At 46.6% G+C, this 21,199-nt stretch overlaps 1 protein-coding gene across 2 annotated transcripts in view; it reads left to right on the top strand.

Annotated features, from left to right (window-relative positions):
• Nucleotides 1–21,199, top strand: part of DOCK5 (dedicator of cytokinesis 5) — a 130,955-nt gene that overhangs the window by 54,936 nt on the left and 54,820 nt on the right. The window contains exons 10-17 of one of the 2 annotated variants that reach the window (XM_069767028.1): nt 365–494; nt 4,152–4,224; nt 4,298–4,440; nt 5,265–5,390; nt 5,471–5,595; nt 5,675–5,773; nt 13,695–13,767; nt 14,595–14,698. In XM_069767028.1, the coding sequence (XP_069623129.1) occupies nt 365–494; nt 4,152–4,224; nt 4,298–4,440; nt 5,265–5,390; nt 5,471–5,595; nt 5,675–5,773; nt 13,695–13,767; nt 14,595–14,698 (873 nt within the window). Of the gene's footprint in view, nt 1–342; nt 495–4,151; nt 4,225–4,297; nt 4,441–5,264; nt 5,391–5,470; nt 5,596–5,674; nt 5,774–13,694; nt 13,768–14,594; nt 14,699–21,199 lie in introns of both variants that reach the window. The other variant, XM_069767030.1, reaches the window with a different exon arrangement.

Genomic DNA, 21,199 nt, shown 5'->3' with positions numbered 1-21,199 from the left:
GGCTAAACCTTACAGGTATGTGTATGTGGCAGGTTGGGGTTGAATCCTCTACCATGTTACACCCTGACCATCTTCTGGGGGTCATCCGGGGTCTCTCCATCTTGACTTTATTGGGTAAACCAGCTGTAGTTTTCCTAATTTGAACAGACAGGGTAAACGCTCAGTCTCTCTGACTTTTACTTTCCATCAGACATGAATTCTACGATGTTCCTTCTCTGTCCTTTCCCCCTGAATTGTTATTACCCTTCGTTATCAAGCGTCGTCCATGTTGTCTGCTAGTTTCTTCCCTTTTCTGCTTTCTCTGTTGATCTTGAACCAGATCCGTTTTGTTTTTCATTCTAGTTTTGACCTCTCTCCTCTTCAGGACCTCAGCAGTCTGGATTTAATCCGTCCTCGGATCAGTCTCGTGTGTCAGATCGTACGGGTCGGACACATGGAAATGAAGGATGGGAAGAAACATACATTTGGCTTGAGACGGCCCTTTGGTGTTGCAGGTAAACTTCCTGATACTTATCCTTCGGGGCAACTTTTTTTTTTTTTTTTACTTAAAGGGGTTAATCTCATCTTCCAGAATTGGTTATTGTCAGATAATACATGTAAATACAAGCAATTTTTCAATTTACTGCTTTTTAAAATTTTGAGCCGATCTTGAGATATTAACATTTTTCTTTTGGTTTCAACTCATCACCATGGAGACCGACCACCGCTGCTAGGCAGCAGAACATGCACAGTGCTTACAAGCTCTTTTCCCTTTTTGAGCTTTTAACCACTGTTTTTGAAGCTGTCCCGGATCGCTGGAGCACGCGGTTACCTTTTAATCCCGGCCATTTTTAGTGCACTGCTTACAAGCTAAACAGCAGTGGTGGTCGGTCTCCTAGGCAACCAGCTCAAAAGTGTTAATATCTCAAGAACGGCTGCAAATTTTAACAAGCAGCAAATTGCAAAAGTGCTTGTGTTTACAATCATTATCGAAAAAAATATCCATCTATGAGACTGGGAACAACCCTTTAAATGCCTGTATTTTGGGCTAAAAATCAGTTTTGCATTTGGGTTTCGGTGTAAATTTGGAATCGTTTGGTTTCTGCAGCCTCTTTGTTCCACTGTCTATTGCTGGTTGCAAAATGAGTCCACTAAGAATCTGCTGGTGAGCTCGTTCTCACCGGAGTGTTTATAGCTATCTTCCTTCTTTTTTTATTTTGAGCTCCTCTGTGTTGATTTAAGCACAACACAAAGGCTTTAGAAGAAATATGGTGCAAATATTTTAATGACCTCCAAATACAAAAAAAAAAAAAAAAAAAACCTTTTTAGCCAAACATACATTTTCATCTTTATTTCATAAGTCAATACTACATATGAAAATAAGTGACTTAGGATGTATTACAATCAGAGAAATCTGCTTCTTTCTCCTCCAGGACTGATCCCAATTCATAGGTAAAATCTGTCGGCAGTGAATACAGATTTTCCCATGAGGGAAATCAGAGATGACAGTTGGTGCTTATAACTTTCTATGGAGAACTGTAGCTGGCCTTTCAGTAGAATGTTAGTGTCAGTCTCTAGCTCCTCCACTCTCCATAGAACCTTATAAGCACCAACTGTCATCTCCTATCTCATTCTATGGAGAACTGTAGGTGGCCTTTCAGTAGAATGTTAGTGTCGGCCTCTAGCTCCTCCACTCTCCATAGAACCTTATAAGCACCAACTGTCATCTCCTATCTCATTCTATGGAGAACTGTAGGTGGCCTTTCAGTAGAATGTTAGTGTCGGCCTCTAGCTCCTCCACTCTCCATAGAACCTTATAAGCACCAACTGTCATCTCCTATCTCATTCTATGGAGAACTGTAGGTGGCCTTTCAGTAGAATGTTAGTGTCAGCCTCTAGCTCCTCCACTCTCCATAGAACCTTATAAGCACCAACTGTCATCTCCTATCTCATTCTATGGAGAACTGTAGGTGGCCTTTCAGTAGAATGTTAGTGTCAGCCTCTAGCTCCTCCCCTCTCCATAGAACCTTATAAGACCCAACTGTCATCTCCTATCTCATCCTATGGAGAACTGTAGGTGGCCTTTCAGTAGAATGTTAGTGTCAGCCTCTAGCTCCTCCCCTCTCCATAGAACCTTATAAGCACCAACTGTCATCTCCTATCTCATTCTATGGAGAACTGTAGGTGGCCTTTCAGTAGAATGTTAGTGTCAGTCTCTAGCTCCTCCCCTCTCCATAGAACCTTATAAGCACCAACTGTCATCTCCTATCTCATCCTATGGAGAACTGTAGGTGGCCTTTCAGTAGAATGTTAGTGTCAGCCTCTAGCTCCTCCCCTCTCCATAGAACCTTATAAGACCCAACTGTCATCTCCTATCTCATCCTATGGAGAACTGTAGGTGGCCTTTCAGTAGAATGTTAGTGTCAGCCTCTAGCTCCTCCCCTCTCCATAGAACCTTATAAGCACCAACTGTCATCTCCTATCTCATTCTATGGAGAACTGTAGGTGGCCTTTCAGTAGAATGTTAGTGTCAGTCTCTAGCTCCTCCCCTCTCCATAGAACCTTATAAGCACCAACTGTCATCTCCTATCTCATCCTATGGAGAACTGTAGGTGGCCTTTCAGTAGAATATTAGTGTCAGCCTCTAGCTCCTCCCCTCTCCATAGAACCTTATAAGACCCAACTGTCATCTCCTATCTCATCCTATGGAGAACTGTAGGTGGCCTTTCAGTAGAATGTTAGTGTCAGCCTCTAGCTCCTCCCCTCTCCATAGAACCTTATAAGCACCAACTGCCATCTCCTATCTCATTCTATGGAGAACTGTAGCTGGCCTTGCAGTAGAATGTCTGAGTCGGACTCTAGCTCCTCCACTCTCCATAGAACCTTATAAGCACCAACTGTCATCTCCTATCTCATTCTATGGAGAACTGTAGGTGGCCTTTCAGTAGAATGTTAGTGTCGACCTCTAGCTCCTCCCCTCTCCATAGAACCTTATAAGCACCAACTGCCATCTTCTATCTAATTCTATGGAGAACTGTAGGTGGCCTTTCAGTAGAATGTTAGTGTCAGCCTCTAGCTCCTCCCCTCTCCATAGAACCTTATAAGCACCAACTGCCATCTCCTATCTCATTCTATGGAGAACTGTAGCTGGCCTTTCAGTAGAATGTCTGAGTCGGCCTCTAGCTCCTCCCCTCTCCATAGAACCTTATAAGCACCAACTGCCATCTCCTATCTCATTCTATGGAGAACTGTAGCTGGCCTTTCAGTAGAATGTTAGTGTCGGCCTCTAGCTCCTCCCCTATCCATAGAACCTTATAAGCACCAACTGCCATCTCCTATCTTATTCTATGGAGAACTGTAGGTTGCCTTTCAGTAGAATGTTGGTGTCGGCCTCTAGCTCCTCCCCTCTCCATAGAACCTTACAAGTACCAACTGTCATCTCCTATCTCATTCTATGGAGAACTGTAGCTGGCCTTGCAGTAGAATGTTAGTGTCAGTCTCTAGCTCCTCCCCTCTCCATAGAACCTTATAAGCCCCAACTGTCATCTCCTATCTCATTCTATGGAGAACTGTAGGTGGCCTTTCAGTAGAATGTTAGTGTCAGTCTCTAGCTCCTCCCCTCTCCATAGAACCTTATAAGCACCAACTGTCATCTCCTATCTCATTCTATGGAGAACTGTAGGTGGCCTTTCAGTAGAATGTTAGTGTCAGTCTCTAGCTCCTCCCCTCTCCATAGAACCTTATAAGCACCAACTGTCATCTCCTATCTCATTCTATGGAGAACTGTAGGTGGCCTTGCAGTAGAATGTTAGTGTCAGTCTCTAGCTCCTCCCCTCTCCATAGAACCTTATAAGCACCAACTATAATCTCCTATCTCAACAATGGGTTAATCTGCCTTCACTGAATACAGATACTAACCATGAACTGGAAAGTGAGAGATCAGTCCAGGAGGAGATATAATCAGATTTCTCTGATAAGATATATTACACAGTTTCTTATTTTCATATGTAGGGAAAATGGAACAGTACTGAGCATGTGCGACCACCACTCCTACTGGCTGTGAATGGTCGCACATGCTCACTGGTTCTCTACTCACCCATTGGATGTTGGGAACCCTAGTCTTATGAGAACTGGAGGACCAAATTAACCATCTTCCTCCTTTTATTTGCCAGTAATGGATATCTCCGATGTGATCCATGGAAAAGTAGATGACGAGGAGAAACAACATTTTGTCCCTTATCACCCGTAAGTTACCTGCCCATTGAAATGCAAAGCTTCTCTCTAAAGGCCGGTTACATGTACTCGTGTTTCTCGTCAGAATGGCCAAGGAGAATTATATCAGTCAGCGGCCGCTCATCATGTCTCCTCTGAGCAGCTCCCGGGTATTGGCCGAGAATGAACCACTGACCACCATCTACAACAAGGTGATCGCAGCCAAGGAAGTCAGCCACAAGGGGCAGGGTATGGACTCTCATACAGGCCGGCGTGAACCAATAAAAATGCAGTAAAACCGTTCCTTAAAAGGGTATTCCCTTCTGCAAGATCCTATCCCAATATACAGTAGGCGTAATAATAATAATATTCGAAAATACCTCCAATTAGAAATGTAGTGTAGTTCTTCTGATTCACTATGTCGCTTACCCCATGTGCAGGGCATTGCAGAAGTTTAGCTATGACCACTGATGTAGTGACAGTTATTTGTTAGTGGTCGTAACCATGGATACCTAAGCTAATGCAATGCCCTGCACATGGGGTAAGCGACAGCAAATCAGAAGAACTATACTACATTTCTAATTGAATGTATTTGCTAATATTATTATTATTACACCTACTACATTTTGGGATAGGATTTTGGAGATGGGAATTTTTAAAGGTGAGATGAAAAGCAGCAACAATATCCAGGAAAGAAATTTCCAAAATGTACATATTTGTTTCAAATTGTCTGCATATTCTGAAATGTCCACCTTTCCAACAGCTATTACCCACTGATCCACCAGTATACACGTACCTAGCTTATCTCCCTTCAGATTTAAGGATGAAGCATGTCAGAGTTCAATATGCCCGATCCTTTGGGGAATAGCCAGATGCCGCCATACTCTTTCTAAATGGTGGGCGGCTTAGGCCATGAGTAAGGACCATCACAAGTCAAAATCAGTGAATCTTCTTCCAAACACTCCTCCATATTGTTCTAGACATAAGGGCTTTCAGGATTCTTGGGGGCAACCTACGTAGATATGCTGTGTCCTTCTCAGTAGACCTTTCCGTCCCTGTTTCCTCGGTCGTAGGACTCTGGATTTCTCTGAAGCTTCTTCCCGGAGACTTGAATCAAGTACAGAAAGAATATTCTCATCTGGTGGACAGATCTACTGCGGTCGCCCGGAAGATGGGTTTCCCAGAGATCATCCTGCCCGGTACATATTGGTGCATTCGCCCATACTTTTATCATTTATACTGGTCCATGACACAGTTCTCCATTCTGATCTTTTTTTAGGAGATGTTCGCAACGACATTTATATCACTCTGATCCAGGGGGAGTTTGACAAGGGCAAAAAGAAAACTCAGAAAAATGTGGAGGTGACTGTATCTGTCCATGACCAGGATGGTAATTTACTGGAGGTACGGTCTGGGCTGTGCACATTGAGCATTTTGTGCTGGTGCCAAGAGGGGACTCTAAAGGCTCTACATTCTTTTTTAGAAAGCCATCATTCCTGGAGCTGGACAGGATGGACTACCGGAGTATAAATCTGTGGTTTACTATCAGGTCAAGCAGCCAAGTTGGTACGAAACGGTCAAGGTTAGTCATCTATCGGCTCTCCTGACTTCTATTTCTTACTTACACCATGCTGGAGCATCTTTTCTAAGATCTCTTGACTGCCCAAGGCAAGGTGCTCCACTAAACAGCTAGTTTTCGAAGCACATTGAACACTTTTTTTTCGGACACTGAGACCATGGATTAGGCAACAGAAGACATGTTTATTCTTAGCACAAGTGGTTTAGCCATATCCCTTCAGCTCACTAACTTTTCCGAATGGACGTGTCACAAAAGGCAGTGGTTGGGTTATTCACCATGGGATTATGATCCTGAGGCTACTACGAGATGTAAATGACCTACAAAAAGCTGCACAGAGACCTCATCGTACAAAAAAATTAGTATTCATTATTCAACAACATAACACAAAAAATGCTAAAACACAGTTGTGATGGAAAACGGTACTATATAAATCCTGAGGCTACTACGAGATGTAGTAGAAGGGCTTAAGAGCTTTCAAGGTCGGCAGAGCTCATTTACTAAGTCTAAACATGCCACAGTGACATGTAAAGAGTGTGACAAAGGAAGATTGCTCCATCTGTCACTCCATTGGCTCCCTGCAGAGTGATCTCCAGAAGCTGATGGTATCTATGGCAAACATAGGCCTTAGGGTACCGTCACACAGTGCAATTTTCATCGCTACGACGGCACGATTCGTGACGCTCCAGCATCGTAACAATATCGCTCCAGCGTCGTAGACTGCTGTCACACTTTGCAATGTACGACGCTGGAGCGATAATTTCATGACGTATGTGCGATGTAGAAGCCGTTGGTTACTATGCGCACATCGTATACGATATATGTTACACCATGCGATCATGCCGCCACAGCGGGACACTAGACGACGAAAGAAAGTTTCAAACGATCTGCTACGACGTACGATTCTCAGCGGGGTCCCTGATCGCAGGAGCGTGTCAGACACAGCGAGATCGTAACTATATCGCTCGAACGTCACGAATCGTGCCGTCGTAGCGATGAAAATTGCACTGTGTGACGGTACCCTAACAGTGGGTCTGCTATAGGTCACCAAAGTCTAATAGGCCATATCAGGGCCTGCGTATCGGTATAATTCTATAACTCTTACAGGGTCAATAATGTTCTCCACTGTATAGTAAATGCCGAGCATTATCTATGAGATCTATGAGTCTCCCTAAGCTAGAAGATCGTTGGGTACAGCCGGAACCAGCTGCTTCGAAAGCATCACCAAACCGCGCGCCTTACGGCGCGCGAATTTTTGCCTGTAGGACATTATTGCAAGAGAGCTTGGCTGAGTAGATTACACAAGAAGGAAAACACACAGCAAGTCAGCAGGATCTAGGAGCAACATGGCAGATGTGACAACCTACATGGTGAGCTGCAGCATGTGCTACATGTTCACAGATCGACCAGAAGAAGAATTAAATTTCACCTGTCAGAAGTGTAGACTAGTGGCCCTTTTAGAAGAAAAGGTGCGGGGTCTGGAAGAAAGAATAGCAACTTTGAAACTCATCAAAGAGAATGAAGACTTTCTAGACAGAACAGAAGCATCTCTACTGGTCACAGAAGGTGCAAAAAGTGTCAGAGAACCTCCAAAAGCAGATGAGTGGAAGCATGTGACCAAAAGAAGCAAGAAGACCATGGAGAAATCACCAACCACACAACTGAAGAACCGATATCAAATCTTTGTAGAGGATGAAGATGGCACACCTAAGAATGAAGCAATACCAGCAAGCAAAAAAGAAAAGGGCACACAGCAACAAGTGACAGCAAAAAGTACAGCCAAGAAGCAACGAAGAGTGGTGGTGGTGGGAGACTCACTACTGAGAGGCACCGAAGCAGCCATCTGCAGACCGGACATAACTGCAAGAGAAGTATGCTGCCTTCCAGGTGCGATGATCAAGGATGTGACCGATAGGATACCAAAGCTCTTCAGCTCCAAGGACGTCCACCCATTTCTTCTGATACATGTTGGCACCAATGACACGGCAAGGAAGGACCTACCGACAATCTGCAAGGACTTTGAAGAGTTGGGGAAGAAAGTAAAGGAACTGGATGCACAGGTAGTTTTTTCTTCTATCCTTCCAGTAGACGGGCATGGCACCAGGAGATGGAACAGGATCCTTGATGCAAACAACTGGCTAAGACGATGGTGCAGACAACAAGGATTTGGATTCCTGGACCATGGTGTGAATTACTGGTATGATGGACTCCTCGCCAGAGACGGACTACACCTCAACAAACCTGGGAAACACACATTCGCCAGAAGACTCGCTACACTCATCAGGAGGGCGTTAAACTAGAAGAAGAGGGGACGGGAAGAAAAACATTAGACTCGAACAAAGACGACCCAGGAAAACATACTCAGAAGGGAGGTAAGAACATTTCTAAAACAATCCACAGTGAGGAGATTGGAACAAAACAAAATCCTCTGAACTGCATGCTCGCAAACGCCAGAAGCCTGACAAACAAGATGGAAGAACTAGAAGCAGAAATATCTACAGGTAACTTTGACATAGTGGGAATAACCGAGACATGGTTAGATGAAAGCTATGACTGGGCAGTTAACTTACAGGGTTACAGTCTGTTTAGAAAGGATCGTAAAAATCGGAGAGGAGGAGGGGTTTGTCTCTATGTAAAGTCTTGTCTAAAGTCCACTTTAAGGGAGGATATTAGCGAAGGGAATGAGGATGTCGAGTCCATATGGGTTGAAATTCATGGAGGGAAAAATGGTAACAAAATTCTCATTGGGGTCTGTTACAAACCCCCAAATATAACAGAAAGCATGGAAAGTCTACTTCTAAAGCAGATAGATGAAGCTGCAACCCATAATGAGGTCCTGGTTATGGGGGACTTTAACTACCCGGATATTAACTGGGAAACAGAAACCTGTGAAACCCATAAAGGCAACAGGTTTCTGCTAATAACCAAGAAAAATTATCTTTCACAATTGGTGCAGAATCCAACCAGAGGAGCAGCACTTTTAGACCTAATACTATCTAATAGACCTGACAGAATAACAAATCTGCAGGTGGTTGGGCATTTAGGAAATAGCGACCACAATATTGTGCAGTTTCACCTGTCTTTCACTAGGGGGACTTGTCAGGGAGTCACAAAAACATTGAACTTTAGGAAGGCAAAGTTTGACCAGCTTAGAGATGCCCTTAATCTGGTAGACTGGGACAATATCCTCAGAAATGAGAATACAGATAATAAATGGGAAATGTTTAAGAACATCCTAAATAGGCAGTGTAAGCGGTTTATACCTTGTGGGAATAAAAGGACTAGAAATAGGAAAAACCCAATGTGGCTAAACAAAGAAGTAAGACAGGCAATTAACAGTAAAAAGAAAGCATTTGCACTACTAAAGCAGGATGGCACCACTGAAGCTCTAAAAAACTATAGGGAGAAAAATACTTTATCTAAAAAACTAATTAAAGCTGCCAAAAAGGAAACAGAGAAGCACATTGCTAAGGAGAGTAAAACTAATCCCAAACTGTTCTTCAACTATATCAATAGTAAAAGAATAAAAACTGAAAATGTAGGCCCCTTAAAAAATAGTGAGGAAAGAATGGTTGTAGATGACGAGGAAAAAGCTAACATATTAAACACCTTCTTCTCCACGGTATTCACGGTGGAAAATGAAATGCTAGGTGAAATCCCAAGAAACAATGAAAACCCTATACTAAGGGTCACCAATCTAACCCAAGAAGAGGTGCGAAACCGGCTAAATAAGATTAAAATAGATAAATCTCCGGGTCCGGATGGCATACACCCACGAGTACTAAGAGAACTAAGTAATGTAATAGATAAACCATTATTTCTTATTTTTAGGGACTCTATAGCGACAGGGTCTGTTCCGCAGGATTGGCGCATAGCAAATGTGGTGCCAATATTCAAAAAGGGCTCTAAAAGTGAACCTGGAAATTATAGGCCAGTAAGTCTTACCTCTATTGTTGGTAAAATATTTGAAGGGTTTCTGAGGGATGTTATTCTGGATTATCTCAATGAGAATAACTGTTTAACTCCATATCAGCATGGGTTTATGAGAAATCGCTCCTGTCAAACCAATCTAATCAGTTTTTATGAAGAGGTAAGCTATAGACTGGACCACGGTGAGTCATTGGACGTGGTATATCTCGATTTTTCCAAAGCGTTTGATACCGTGCCGCACAAGAGGTTGGTACACAAAATGAGAATGCTTGGTCTGGGGGAAATTGTGTGTAAATGGGTTAGTAACTGGCTTAGTGATAGAAAGCAGAGGGTGGTTATAAATGGTATAGTCTCTAACTGGGTCGCTGTGACCAGTGGGGTACCGCAGGGGTCAGTATTGGGACCTGTTCTCTTCAACATATTCATTAATGATCTGGTAGAAGGTTTACACAGTAAAATATCGATATTTGCAGATGATACAAAACTATGTAAAGCAGTTAATACAAGAGAAGATAGTATTCTGCTACAGATGGATCTGGATAAGTTGGAAACTTGGGCTGAAAGGTGGCAGATGAGGTTTAACAAATGTAAGGTTATACACATGGGAAGAAGGAATCAATATCACCATTACACACTGAACGGGAAACCACTGGGTAAATCTGACAGGGAGAAGGACTTGGGGATCCTAGTTAATGATAAACTTACCTGGAGCAGCCAGTGCCAGGCAGCAGCTGCCAAGGCAAACAGGATCATGGGGTGCATTAAAAGAGGTCTGGATACACATGATGAGAGCATTATACTGCCTCTGTACAAATCCCTAGTTAGACCGCACATGGAGTACTGTGTCCAGTTTTGGGCACCGGTGCTCAGGAAGGATATAATGGAACTAGAGAGAGTACAAAGGAGGGCAACAAAATTAATAAAGGGGATGGGAGAACTACAATACCCAGATAGATTAGCGAAATTAGGATTATTTAGTCTAGAAAAAAGACGACTGAGGGGCGATCTAATAACCATGTATAAGTATATAAGGGGACAATACAAATATCTCGCTGAGGATCTGTTTATACCAAGGAAGGTGACGGGCACAAGGGGGCATTCTTTGCGTCTGGAGGAGAGAAGGTTTTTCCACCAACATAGAAGAGGATTCTTTACTGTTAGGGCAGTGAGAATCTGGAATTGCTTGCCTGAGGAGGTGGTGATGGCGAACTCAGTCGAGGGGTTCAAGAGAGGCCTGGATGTCTTCCTGGAGCAGAACAATATTGTATCATACAATTATTAGGTTCTGTAGAAGGACGTAGATCTGGGTATTTATTATGATGGAATATAGGCTGAACTGGATGGACAAATGTCTTTTTTCGGCCTTACTAACTATGTTACTAATGGAACGAGTGTTCAAGTCTAAAATATTGTGATATCGATTTCCTACCATTTACCAAATGTTTCATGTTAAACTGGACAGACCATGTAAAAGTGGTTGCAGAGGGGAATAAAATGTTTTTTTGTATTTTTTTAATTTCGCTTCTCAGTTGCGTAGATATTAGAAATGAAATTTTTGGCACGTTATGAGTTAACTTTACTTAAGTCCAGGTGGGAGTTATCAGATAGATTTCACTGGAGGCGTGGACGACTTCTCCCTGTATGACGCTGACCAATCAGCTGGAGTCCTGTCATTCCAGTGGGGAAGAAGCTGTCGGGGACCCACTTGTGCGGCTCGTTCCTTGGTGGTTATTAACCCCTTCACAACATCTGTCCTACATGTACCCAGCAGATGATGGCTGTGTATTACAGCCAGGACCTGCCGCTAACAATCACAGGTGGAGCACTGCTCTGCCTGCAATTGTTAACCTGTTAAATGCCGCCGTCAGTCTCGGCCAGCGGCATGGGTGCACGCCATTCTCTCCGCCCATCGGCGTGCCTGTGACTTGATCGTAGGCCACGAATAGGTTGTCAAGTCGCCTGACGACCTCCATGCTTGTCATTACGGAGCTCCTTGCCTTTACCTGGGCTTCGAAGGAGACCAAAATTTTTGCTATATGCAGAAAAACACCAAAAAATTACGAGGTTTTTTTGGTCTCCGCAATTACATAAAAAAAAGGCTGTAACAAGCGATCAAAAAGTCACATGGTACTAATAAAAACGTTATCTCACCCCACAAAAATTAAGTTCCATCGGCCAAAAAATAAAAATGTTATGGGTCCCAGAAAATGACGACACAAGGCCCCCCCAAAAAAATATGTGCTAATATTCCTCATACACTACACAGCTGGAGCAGATGACAGCACTGGGCCCCGATCACGCCATCTCTGGGCGGAGGAGCAGCCGGTCTCGTCCTTCCGTACAGTGACTGCAGCAGTGTCCGGCCTTCACAATCACATTTCTGTATACGTTTTCCGCATGTCCCGCTGCCTCATTTATAGGAGGGGCCCTGGTTATGTCAGCAGCTGCCGTGCCAGCGGGGGGCTTCTCCTCCCAGACAGCTGCCATACAACAAAACTGTAGAATCAAGGACGCCATGGGGCGTCTGTCTGTTCCCCTTCCAGTCTTCTCTCCTATACCCTTTTACTCAGTGTATATAGTACAAAAACAAAGATTTAACCCCTTAAAGACCCACCCTGATTTTTTTTTTTTTTTTTTATTTCACTTCTTTTGCATTTGACGTATGTGTCTCACATGTGTGAATTGTGCACAAAGAACAAACACTCGGCAGCCCCCGTGCATGGAGGATAATGGCATAAGTGCAGACATTCTATAATAAAGCCCCAGAAGATGACTTTTAGGGTACAACAGAATTATTGTCGAGAGGGGAGTATCGTTGGTAACACCAAAAATGCCTAATATTGCACATTTTGGGGGGTAGACAGATTATTATTTATTTTTTGTTGTTGTTGTTTTTCAATGCTTTATTATTTTTCCATTTTGATTTTTAAAGGTATCAACCACTGACGACTCTCAAATTCTAAATATTTTATTATTTTTCCTTAATTTACACATTTTTATGTATTGATTTATATCCATTTTATCTGCTATTCTCTATATTTATTGATTTACTCTAAATGAATACAAGCACGTGCCCCCTCCACGTTACACCTACAGGAGCTTTTATGACCTTCTATTATAAATCCATGGGGAATTATATGGAATCGGTTCCCCCCTTTGCAACTATAGCAATTCCCGCTCTTCTGAGAAGATTTTCTATAAGGTTTTGTAGGACTCTGTTGTGATTTTTATTGCCCCCTCATCCAGAGGAGCATTTGTGAGGTCAGACAATCTCCTGTCTAGTTCATCCCAAAGGTGTTGGATAAGATGAGGTCCGGGTTCTGTCATGTTCTTCCATCACACTCCCCCTCCATGTCTGTATGCACTGGGCTCCGTCATGGGGAACAGAAAAAGGCCTTCTCCAAACTGTTTCAAAAAATTTGGAAGCTGCAATTCTCCACAATGTCTTGATATGGTGAAGAGTTAAGATTTCACTTCACTGGAGCTAAGGGGGCAAGGCCTTCTCTTGAAAGAAACACCCCCTTAACCTTATGTCTCCTCCAGCTGGCGCAATGCGTTCAGGCTGGTAATGTTCTCCTGGAATCACCAAACCCAGACTCGTCCATCCGTCGCCAGATTGAGAAGTGTGATCCGTCACTATACAGAACACTTTTCCTTCAGAGTCCAGTGGTGGCGGCTTTACACCACTCCATCCGCCGCTCTGCATTGTGCTTAGTGATGTACGGCTGACTGCAGCTGCTCGTCCATGAAGCTTCCGGTGTAGGTGCATTGTATGTGCTGATGCTAATACCAGAGGAGGTCTGGACTCTGCAGTTATGAAGTCAGCTCAAGCCTGCCATAACAAGGGTCTTGTTGGCTCTTAAAGAGGGGTTTCCTGTAGTGTTGACCACCTCTGTGATGTCCCTAGGGGGGATGTCTACATGAGTCAGAACCTTTTAAAATAAGATTTTTATCTTGGCTCTACCTTTTACTCATTGTTCTTCTATTCTGTCTCCAGGTCTCTATACCCATCGAAGAAGTCAGTCACTGCCATCTACGATTCAACTTCCGGCACCGCTCCTCTCAGGAATGTGAGTCTTTACTAGTCCATTTTCTGTATCCGTGGCCAAAGTCGTGCTGATATAGTATCTGGTCTTGATTAAACATTAATCACCATCACACTTGGTGGTTGCAGCATCATGCTGTGGGGACGCTTTTCTTCAGCAGTGGCGGGGAAGCTGGTCAGAGTTGATGGGAAGACGGAAGGAGATAAATACAGGTCAATCCTGGAGGAAAACCTGTTAGAAGCTGCAAAAGACTTTAGACTGGGCTGTAGAATCACCTTCCAGCAGGACAACGACCCTAAACAACACCGCCAGAGCTCCATTGGATGGTCTAGATTCATGTGTGTATGAACGGCCAAGTCAAAGTCCAGATCTAAATCCTATTGAGAATCTGTGGAAAGACTTGAAAATTGCTGTTCACGCCTCCATCCAATCTCACTGAGCGAGTGTGCAAGGAAGAATGGCCAAAAATGTCACCTCTAGATGTGCAAAACTGGTACAGACATCCCCAGAAGACTTACAGCAGTATTACAGCCAAAGGTGGTCCTTCAATGTATTGACTCCGGGGGGCTGAATACAAAAATCACCTCACAATTTTCAGATTTATATTTTTAAAATAATTAGAACATCATCTATCATTTCCTTTACACTTCACAAATACTTTGTACTTAGTGTTGGTACATCAAATAAAATCCCAATAAAATGCATTTGTTTGTGGGTGAGAAAATGTGGAAAAGTTCACGGGGTATGAATACTTTTTCAAGGCACTGTGTGAAAAACCTCCAGATCATCTTCAACCTGTCTGATGTCTATGTGATATAAGCCATGTTTTGCTTTCTTTGTTTTTTTACCAGCCCGGGACAAGTCAGAGAAAGTGTTTGGAGTGGCATTTGTCCGGCTGATGAACCAAGATGGGACGACGCTGAGGGACGGCATTCACGACCTAGTCATATACAAGGTAAGAAAAGTGAAGACAGATTCACTCAGAGTATACCACGGGGGTGAAACCAGAAGAGCGATTTCCTTCCTAGAACTTGAGGGAACAGATCGCTCCTAGTCCGGGTGAGACCTGCAGGAGAAGACTTACGCATTAATGTCCTTGATGGGACCACCCATGCTCACCAGTAATTTGTCCCTAATAGTAATTTTCTTATTTTTCTTCTTGTGGCCACGTAAGTGCTCAGAAGGGTATAAAATCACATCTTGTCCACATGACTTTTTAGGAACAGCCCTATAAATTGGGATCATACATAGTAATCCAGGTGGTGGCCCACAGCAAAGGTCCAAATTGGGTCACTGCCATTAAACAACCCATTTGATCCCTGAGCCTGCGTTGCGGGGAACCAGTGGACTGAGGTCTCCCCCTTCTCCTGTCATCTAACCCCTTAGATGCCATAGAGACCAAGGCGTCCAAGGGGGTTAAACTGCTACGATCAGAGCTCCCTCCAATCGCTGTAGTTACCAGCCAGTGTCTGCTGTGTAAAACAGCTGTATCCCAGAAGGGTAGAGATGGACGGAAAACGAATCGGTTGGAACTGTTTGGTCACACCACGGGTGCACCAAGTGCCTGGGATTGGTTTGAACAGTCATTTTGTGCTGACAGACTCACCTTACATACTGTTGTAAAGAGGTTCATCTAGTCCGCCCTCGTAATATCATTTTCCAGCTTTTTTCCAATGTTTTTATTTTCATTTTAGCAACATAACAAGATTCAAGTTTGAAGGCATTGTTTGTCATTAGGTAACATATAACATATAATATTCCATATTATAATAGACATTTGACATATAATGGGTGTCTATAAGACTTTGTATTGTTTCATTAACAATTTTAAGCGTATCAAACGCTTCATATCGTTTTAAAGATATAGAAAAAGTACATTCCAATATTTTCGTTTTCGTAACAAAACATGACTCATTTTTATAGGCATTTTTGCCGATATGTAACATAACATACCATATAATATTTTTATTTCTTTATCGCCTCTCATTGGGGGACACAGGAACCATGGGTGTATGCTGCTGCCACTAGGAGGCTGACACTATGCAAATAAAAAAGTTAGCTCCTCCTCTGCAGTGTACACCCCACCGACTGGCATTATACTCTTCAGTTTAGCTTAGTGTCAGTAGGAGGTGGACACGGGTCTTTCATTAGACCCTTATCTACCTCAATGTGCGTCGTTTCTTTTCAGGTTTTCCGGAAGGGATACAGGGTGAAGAGTCACACCTGTATTCCCACAAGCGGACTATGAGTACGGCGTGTACTGCCACCCCGTATCCTCATCGATCCCTCAGCAGGACCAAGAGCCTAGCACACAAGCGTGCTCAGAAGTCCGGTCCTGGCTCCGTCCCTCACCCATTCGCCTACCAGAGCCTGTCAGTCGGAGGAGACGAGGACGTCCATCACAGCTCCTATGGACGTCTGATACCTTCTCAAGGTTAGTAGCAGACGACGTGGGATTTTACTAGGTGAGTATTTCTAAAGGGGTTCCCAGGACTCAGCGCGGGGTCATCGCTGCATTTGCAGCACTTTCCCCGTTCCCTGCACGGTGGCTCTTTCTGACGTGGCGTTTTTTTCTGTCAGCCGTGCTACCTTTCCATGCCCCACCGCGTTCCTCCAGCGGTCGCCGTTCTTCCTTCAGGCCCCGGCCTCCCGGGGCCTGCTTGCGGCACACTCCTGCCTGCAGCTTTTCCCTCAGCGGTCGCTGGCTCCTAATTTAGGCCCCGGCCTTTCCCGGGCCTACTTGCGGCGTACCACCTACCCTCAGCGTTCCCCCCTCAGCGTTCTATGCGGCGGCCTCTCAGGCGTCGCTCACCTCCACAGCCAGCACTGTTGCTTCCGGCTCCTAATTTAGGCCCCGACTTTTCCGGGGCCTACTCCGGCGACTCTTCACCGGCGGCAGCGCTCCCTCTCTTAAATGCGGCGGCTGCTGCGCCGCTCTGCCGGGCAGCGTCTGCGCCGTGGGGATCTTCTCTCCGGTCACCGGCTCCTAATTTAGGCCCCGGCTTTTCCGGGGCCTACTCCGGCGACTCTTAACCGGCGGCAGCGCTTGCTCTTTCATGCGGCGGCTTCAGCGCCTCTCTGCCGGGCAGTGTCTGCGCCGCGGGGGTTCTTCTCAGCGGGCACCGGCTTCTAATATAGACCCCTACTTCCGGTGCCGCGCTCCGCCCACTTCCTTTTTCATCGGGCGAGCTTTCTCCCGCCCGACAATCTGTGCCCTGCTTTTCCCCACCCACCGACACCATCTTGACTGGCTCCGCCCCTTCCTCCACGCCGGCTGCCGGACACTCAGGGCACGAGTTTTTCTCTATCGTGCCACACACCTGCGCCGGAGAACTCCGCAGAGCGATCCTTTCTGGGGGCACAGCACACCATCTGCACCGGAGATCCACAGCATCTTCCTTCAGGCCTACAGCATCCTGGTATCTGTGCTTTTCGTCTGCCGTGAGTAGCTCTGCACTGCAGACTGACACCCCCCTCTGCCCCACTGTCCCCTAACCCTCTGGCATTTTCTTCAGGGACCTCTTCAAATGTCTAACTCTAAGGGGGTCCTCCTACTTCTTCCTCTTCTGCCTCAGCTCTGTCAGGCTTTGCAGCAACCCGATTGTTTCCACCGCTTCCAAGATTCCCCGGCCGATCCGCCTGAGAGTGATACCCCCATCCCAGGCTGGGCTTCCTCTCTGTCCCAATCGGTGGCCGATCTAACTCTGGCGTCTCAAACTTTGGTGTCCGTGCTGGATCGGTTACCCCTGCAGACCTCGCAGTAGCCAGCGGGTCGCAGGAAGCTCCGTCCGAGCCCTCCATTGCTAGCCGCAAAGGTCCAGACAGGAACGCCGGTCTGAGTCCTCTTCTCGCTCCATCTCGCCACTCGGTCCTCCTCTGCGGTCGGCGTCCTCCCGATCCTCCTCCCCTGAGTCAGGCGAGGCGTTCTCTGATGCGCCTTCGGAGCATGTTTCGGAGCTGGATTCTAACCAGATCGCTACCATGAGGGATGGTTCAGAATCTCATTGGAGCGATAAATCTAACCTGTGGCATCAAGGAGTCCTCTACGGAACCCGCAGATTAGGCGGTTTCGTTTAGATGGGCTAAACCACCTTCCAAGTTTTTCGTTCCTCACCCGGAATTCGAGGAGATTATGACCAGAGAAAGAGAGAACCCGACCAGATGCTTTCAGAGAGGAAAGCGACTTGGCGTTTTATATCCCTTTTCTCCGGAGCTCACCGCTAATTGGACGGCTTATCTCTTGGTGGATCCTCCGGTTTCTAGACTATCCTCCAACACGGTCCTCCCACTGTCCGGCGGAACATCTCTGAAGGATTCTAACGATAGTCATAGAATCTTTTGCGAAGTCAGCCTTTGAAGCTGCCGCAGCCAGTCTTTGCCCGGCCTTTGCTTCCACTTGGGTTTCTAAATCCATATCCAAATGGGCCAAACAGCTCCGTCAGGGCATTCTGAACGGGGTTCCTTCCGGACAGCTGGCGGGACTAGCCAACCAGATTTCTCACGCGGGTGAATATCTGGTCTCAGCCTATCTGGACGCCGCGTCTTGTGCGGCTCAGGCGTCCAGCAACGTGGTTGCCATCCGCCGGACCGTTTGGCTTAAGGCCTGGCAGGCGGATTTGTCCTCTAAAAAGTCCCTTACCAGCCTGCCTTTTCAGGGGTCTCGTCCTTTTTGGTTCTAAGCTGGACCAAATCATTAAGGACGCTACTGGGGGCACAGGCTCTCTTCTTCCCCAGACCAAGCCTCGTCGCCTCTCTTTTAGACGTCAATTTCGGTGTTTTCGGCCTTTTCGTCGCTTCGCGGCATCAAACTCCTTCTCCCAGCAGCATCAAATGCCACAGGCACGCCAGGAGAAGAAGGCGGCATCCTTTAGGCCCACTCCTTCCTGGCGTCCTCGCTACTCCCAGGGTAGGCCCTCCAGGACTGGAAGAACCACCTCGGCCTGACTTTCGGCTAGTCGACATCCCACCTCCCCGGCTGGGCGGCCGTCTTCTCTTCTTCAGGGACGTCTGGATCTCCTCAGTAGAGGACGCATGGGTCAGAGAAGTTGTATCCTCGGATACAAGATAGAGTTAGTTTCTCGACCCCGGGATCGTTTCTTAGAATCCCGACCTCCAAGAGATCCCGCTGTAGTTCCAGGTTTCTTCGCAGCCATCACTTCTCTTCTCAAAGCCCTCAAAGCCGGGGTAATTGTTCCCGTCCCAGAAAAAGAGCGGTTCACAGGTTTCTATTCCAACCTTTTTGTGGTACCGAAAAAAGACGGCAGGATGCGTCCCATTCTGGACCTCAAATTACTGAACAGGAGAGTTTGTCTGAAGCACTTCAGGATTGAATCCCTTCGTTCAGTAATTGCTTCCATGGAGGCTCAGGAATTTCTGTGTTCCATAGATATTTAGGACGCCTACCTCCACGTTCCGATATTTCCGGGACATCACCGATACCTGCGGTTTGCAGTGCTTCAGGAATATTTTCAGTTTGTCGCCCTGCCGTTCGGTCTTGCAACCGCCCCAAGAGTTTTCATGAAGATCATGGCGGCACTGACGGCCATCTTGAGGGTCAGAGGCCTGGTTCTGTTTCCACACCTCGACGACATCTTCATCAAGGCTCTGTCCTTTTCTCAGGCTCAGGAAAGCCTGTCCATCGTCGACAGCCTAGCCTGTTTCGTGTGGCCGGTCAACCGGAAGTAGCCCTGCCTTATTCCTCAGCACATCATATTTCTGGGCGTGCTCTTCGACACTCATCAGACGAAGGTCTTTCTTCCCGAAGACAAGAGATCCTTCCAGTCCCTGGCAGGTGTTGATACGGACGCCAGCCTGCTCGGCTGGGGTGCGGTTTTTCGCCACCTGACTGTACAGGGCCGCTGGTCGGTGCAGGAAGCAACCTTGCCGATCATTGTCCTCGAGATCCGGGCCATTTTCTGTCCCTTCGTCACTGGAAAAGGATTCGCAGGGGTATTCCAATTCGAATCCAGACGGACAATGCCATGGCGGTGGCATATGTCAACCATCAAGGGGGGCCTCGGAGCTCCTTGGCCGAGGTATCCAAGATCCTCCTCTGGGCAGTGGCAACAGTTCCGGTGATATCCGCGGTGCATATCCCCGGCGTGGAAAATTGGGCCGCCGACTTCCTCAGCCGCAAGGGCCTCGCGGCAGGGGAATGGTCCTTGCATCCGGAGGTCTTCCATCAGATTTGTCTTTGATGGGGGACTCCGGACGTGGATCTCACGGCGTCTCAAATGAACAGGAAGGTTCCGCAGTTCATCTCCAGGTCTCGCGATTTTCGCAGTGGGCGTCGACGCTCTGGCCATCCCTTGGTCACAGTTCGTGCTGCCCTACCTGTTCCCACCCCTTCCATTCCTTCCCAGACTGTTGAAGATGATCAAAGCGGAAGGGGTGCCGGTCATTCTGATCACCCCGGATTGGCCCAGGAGAGCTTGGTTCGCGGAGCTCGTCAATATTCTCGCGGACGCTCCCTGGCGCCTTCCAGGCAGGCCCGATCTGCGGTCTCAGGGTCCGATCTGCCACCCGAATTCTCGGTCGCTCCTTTTAACGGCGTGGTTTTTGAGACCGCAGTTCTAGGAGCGTCCGGCCTTTTGGACAGGTGATTCACACCATGATTCAGGCTCGAAAGCCTTCGTCTTCCAGGATCTACTATTGTACCTGGAAGGCTTACTTCCGTTGGTGCGAGTCCAACCGTGTTTCATCTATGTCCTTTTTCCCTGCCTTCCATTTTTGCTTTTCTTCAGGCAGGACTGGATTCGGGCCTGGCTCTTAGTTCCCTGAAGGGTCAGTTCTCTGCGCTTTCCATCCTTTTGTTTTTCAGAAGACTTTAGCTTCCCGACCACAGGTGAAGACCTTTCCTCAAGGAGTGGCCCACGCTGTTCCTTCGTACAGGGCCCCTGTGGATTCATGGGATTTAATCCTGGTACTGGACGTTCTGAGGGTTTTCCCCTGTGAGCCCCTCAGGGCTGTTAGTCCTATCTTGGAAGGTGGCCTTTCTTGTGGCCATCACTTCTATCCACCGCGTTTCCGAGTTGGCGGCTCTTTCTTGCCGTCCTCCGTTCTTAGTCATCTACCAGGACAAGGTGGTCCTCAGGCCTCCGCCTCTTCCACCTCAACGAGGACATTGTTCTACCTTCCTTTTGTCCAGCTCCGACTCATTCTTTGGAGCGATAGTTGAACAAGCTGGACCTCGTCAGGGCAGTGGGGATCTACCTGGATAGAACGTCCACTTTCCAAGAGACTGATTCTCTTTTGGTCATTCCTGATGGCCCACGCAGAGGCCAACCGGCTTCCAAGGCGACTATTGCTCGCTGGATCAGAACTGCAATTCCGGAGGCTTACCGGGTTAAGTACAGAGTGCCCCCTCCTGGGATTAAGGCTCACTCTACCCGGGCAGTCGGCGTCTCCTGGGCGGTGCACCACAGGGCTTCCGCCCTACAGCTTTGCAAAGCGGCAA

Source organism: Ranitomeya imitator, chromosome 4 (assembly GCF_032444005.1).
Source record: "Ranitomeya imitator isolate aRanImi1 chromosome 4, aRanImi1.pri, whole genome shotgun sequence".
In the NCBI taxonomy this organism is placed as follows: Eukaryota; Metazoa; Chordata; class Amphibia; order Anura; family Dendrobatidae; genus Ranitomeya; species Ranitomeya imitator.
The sequence above is the reverse complement of the archived record's forward strand: the minus strand, read 5'-3'. Positions and strand labels throughout refer to the sequence as shown.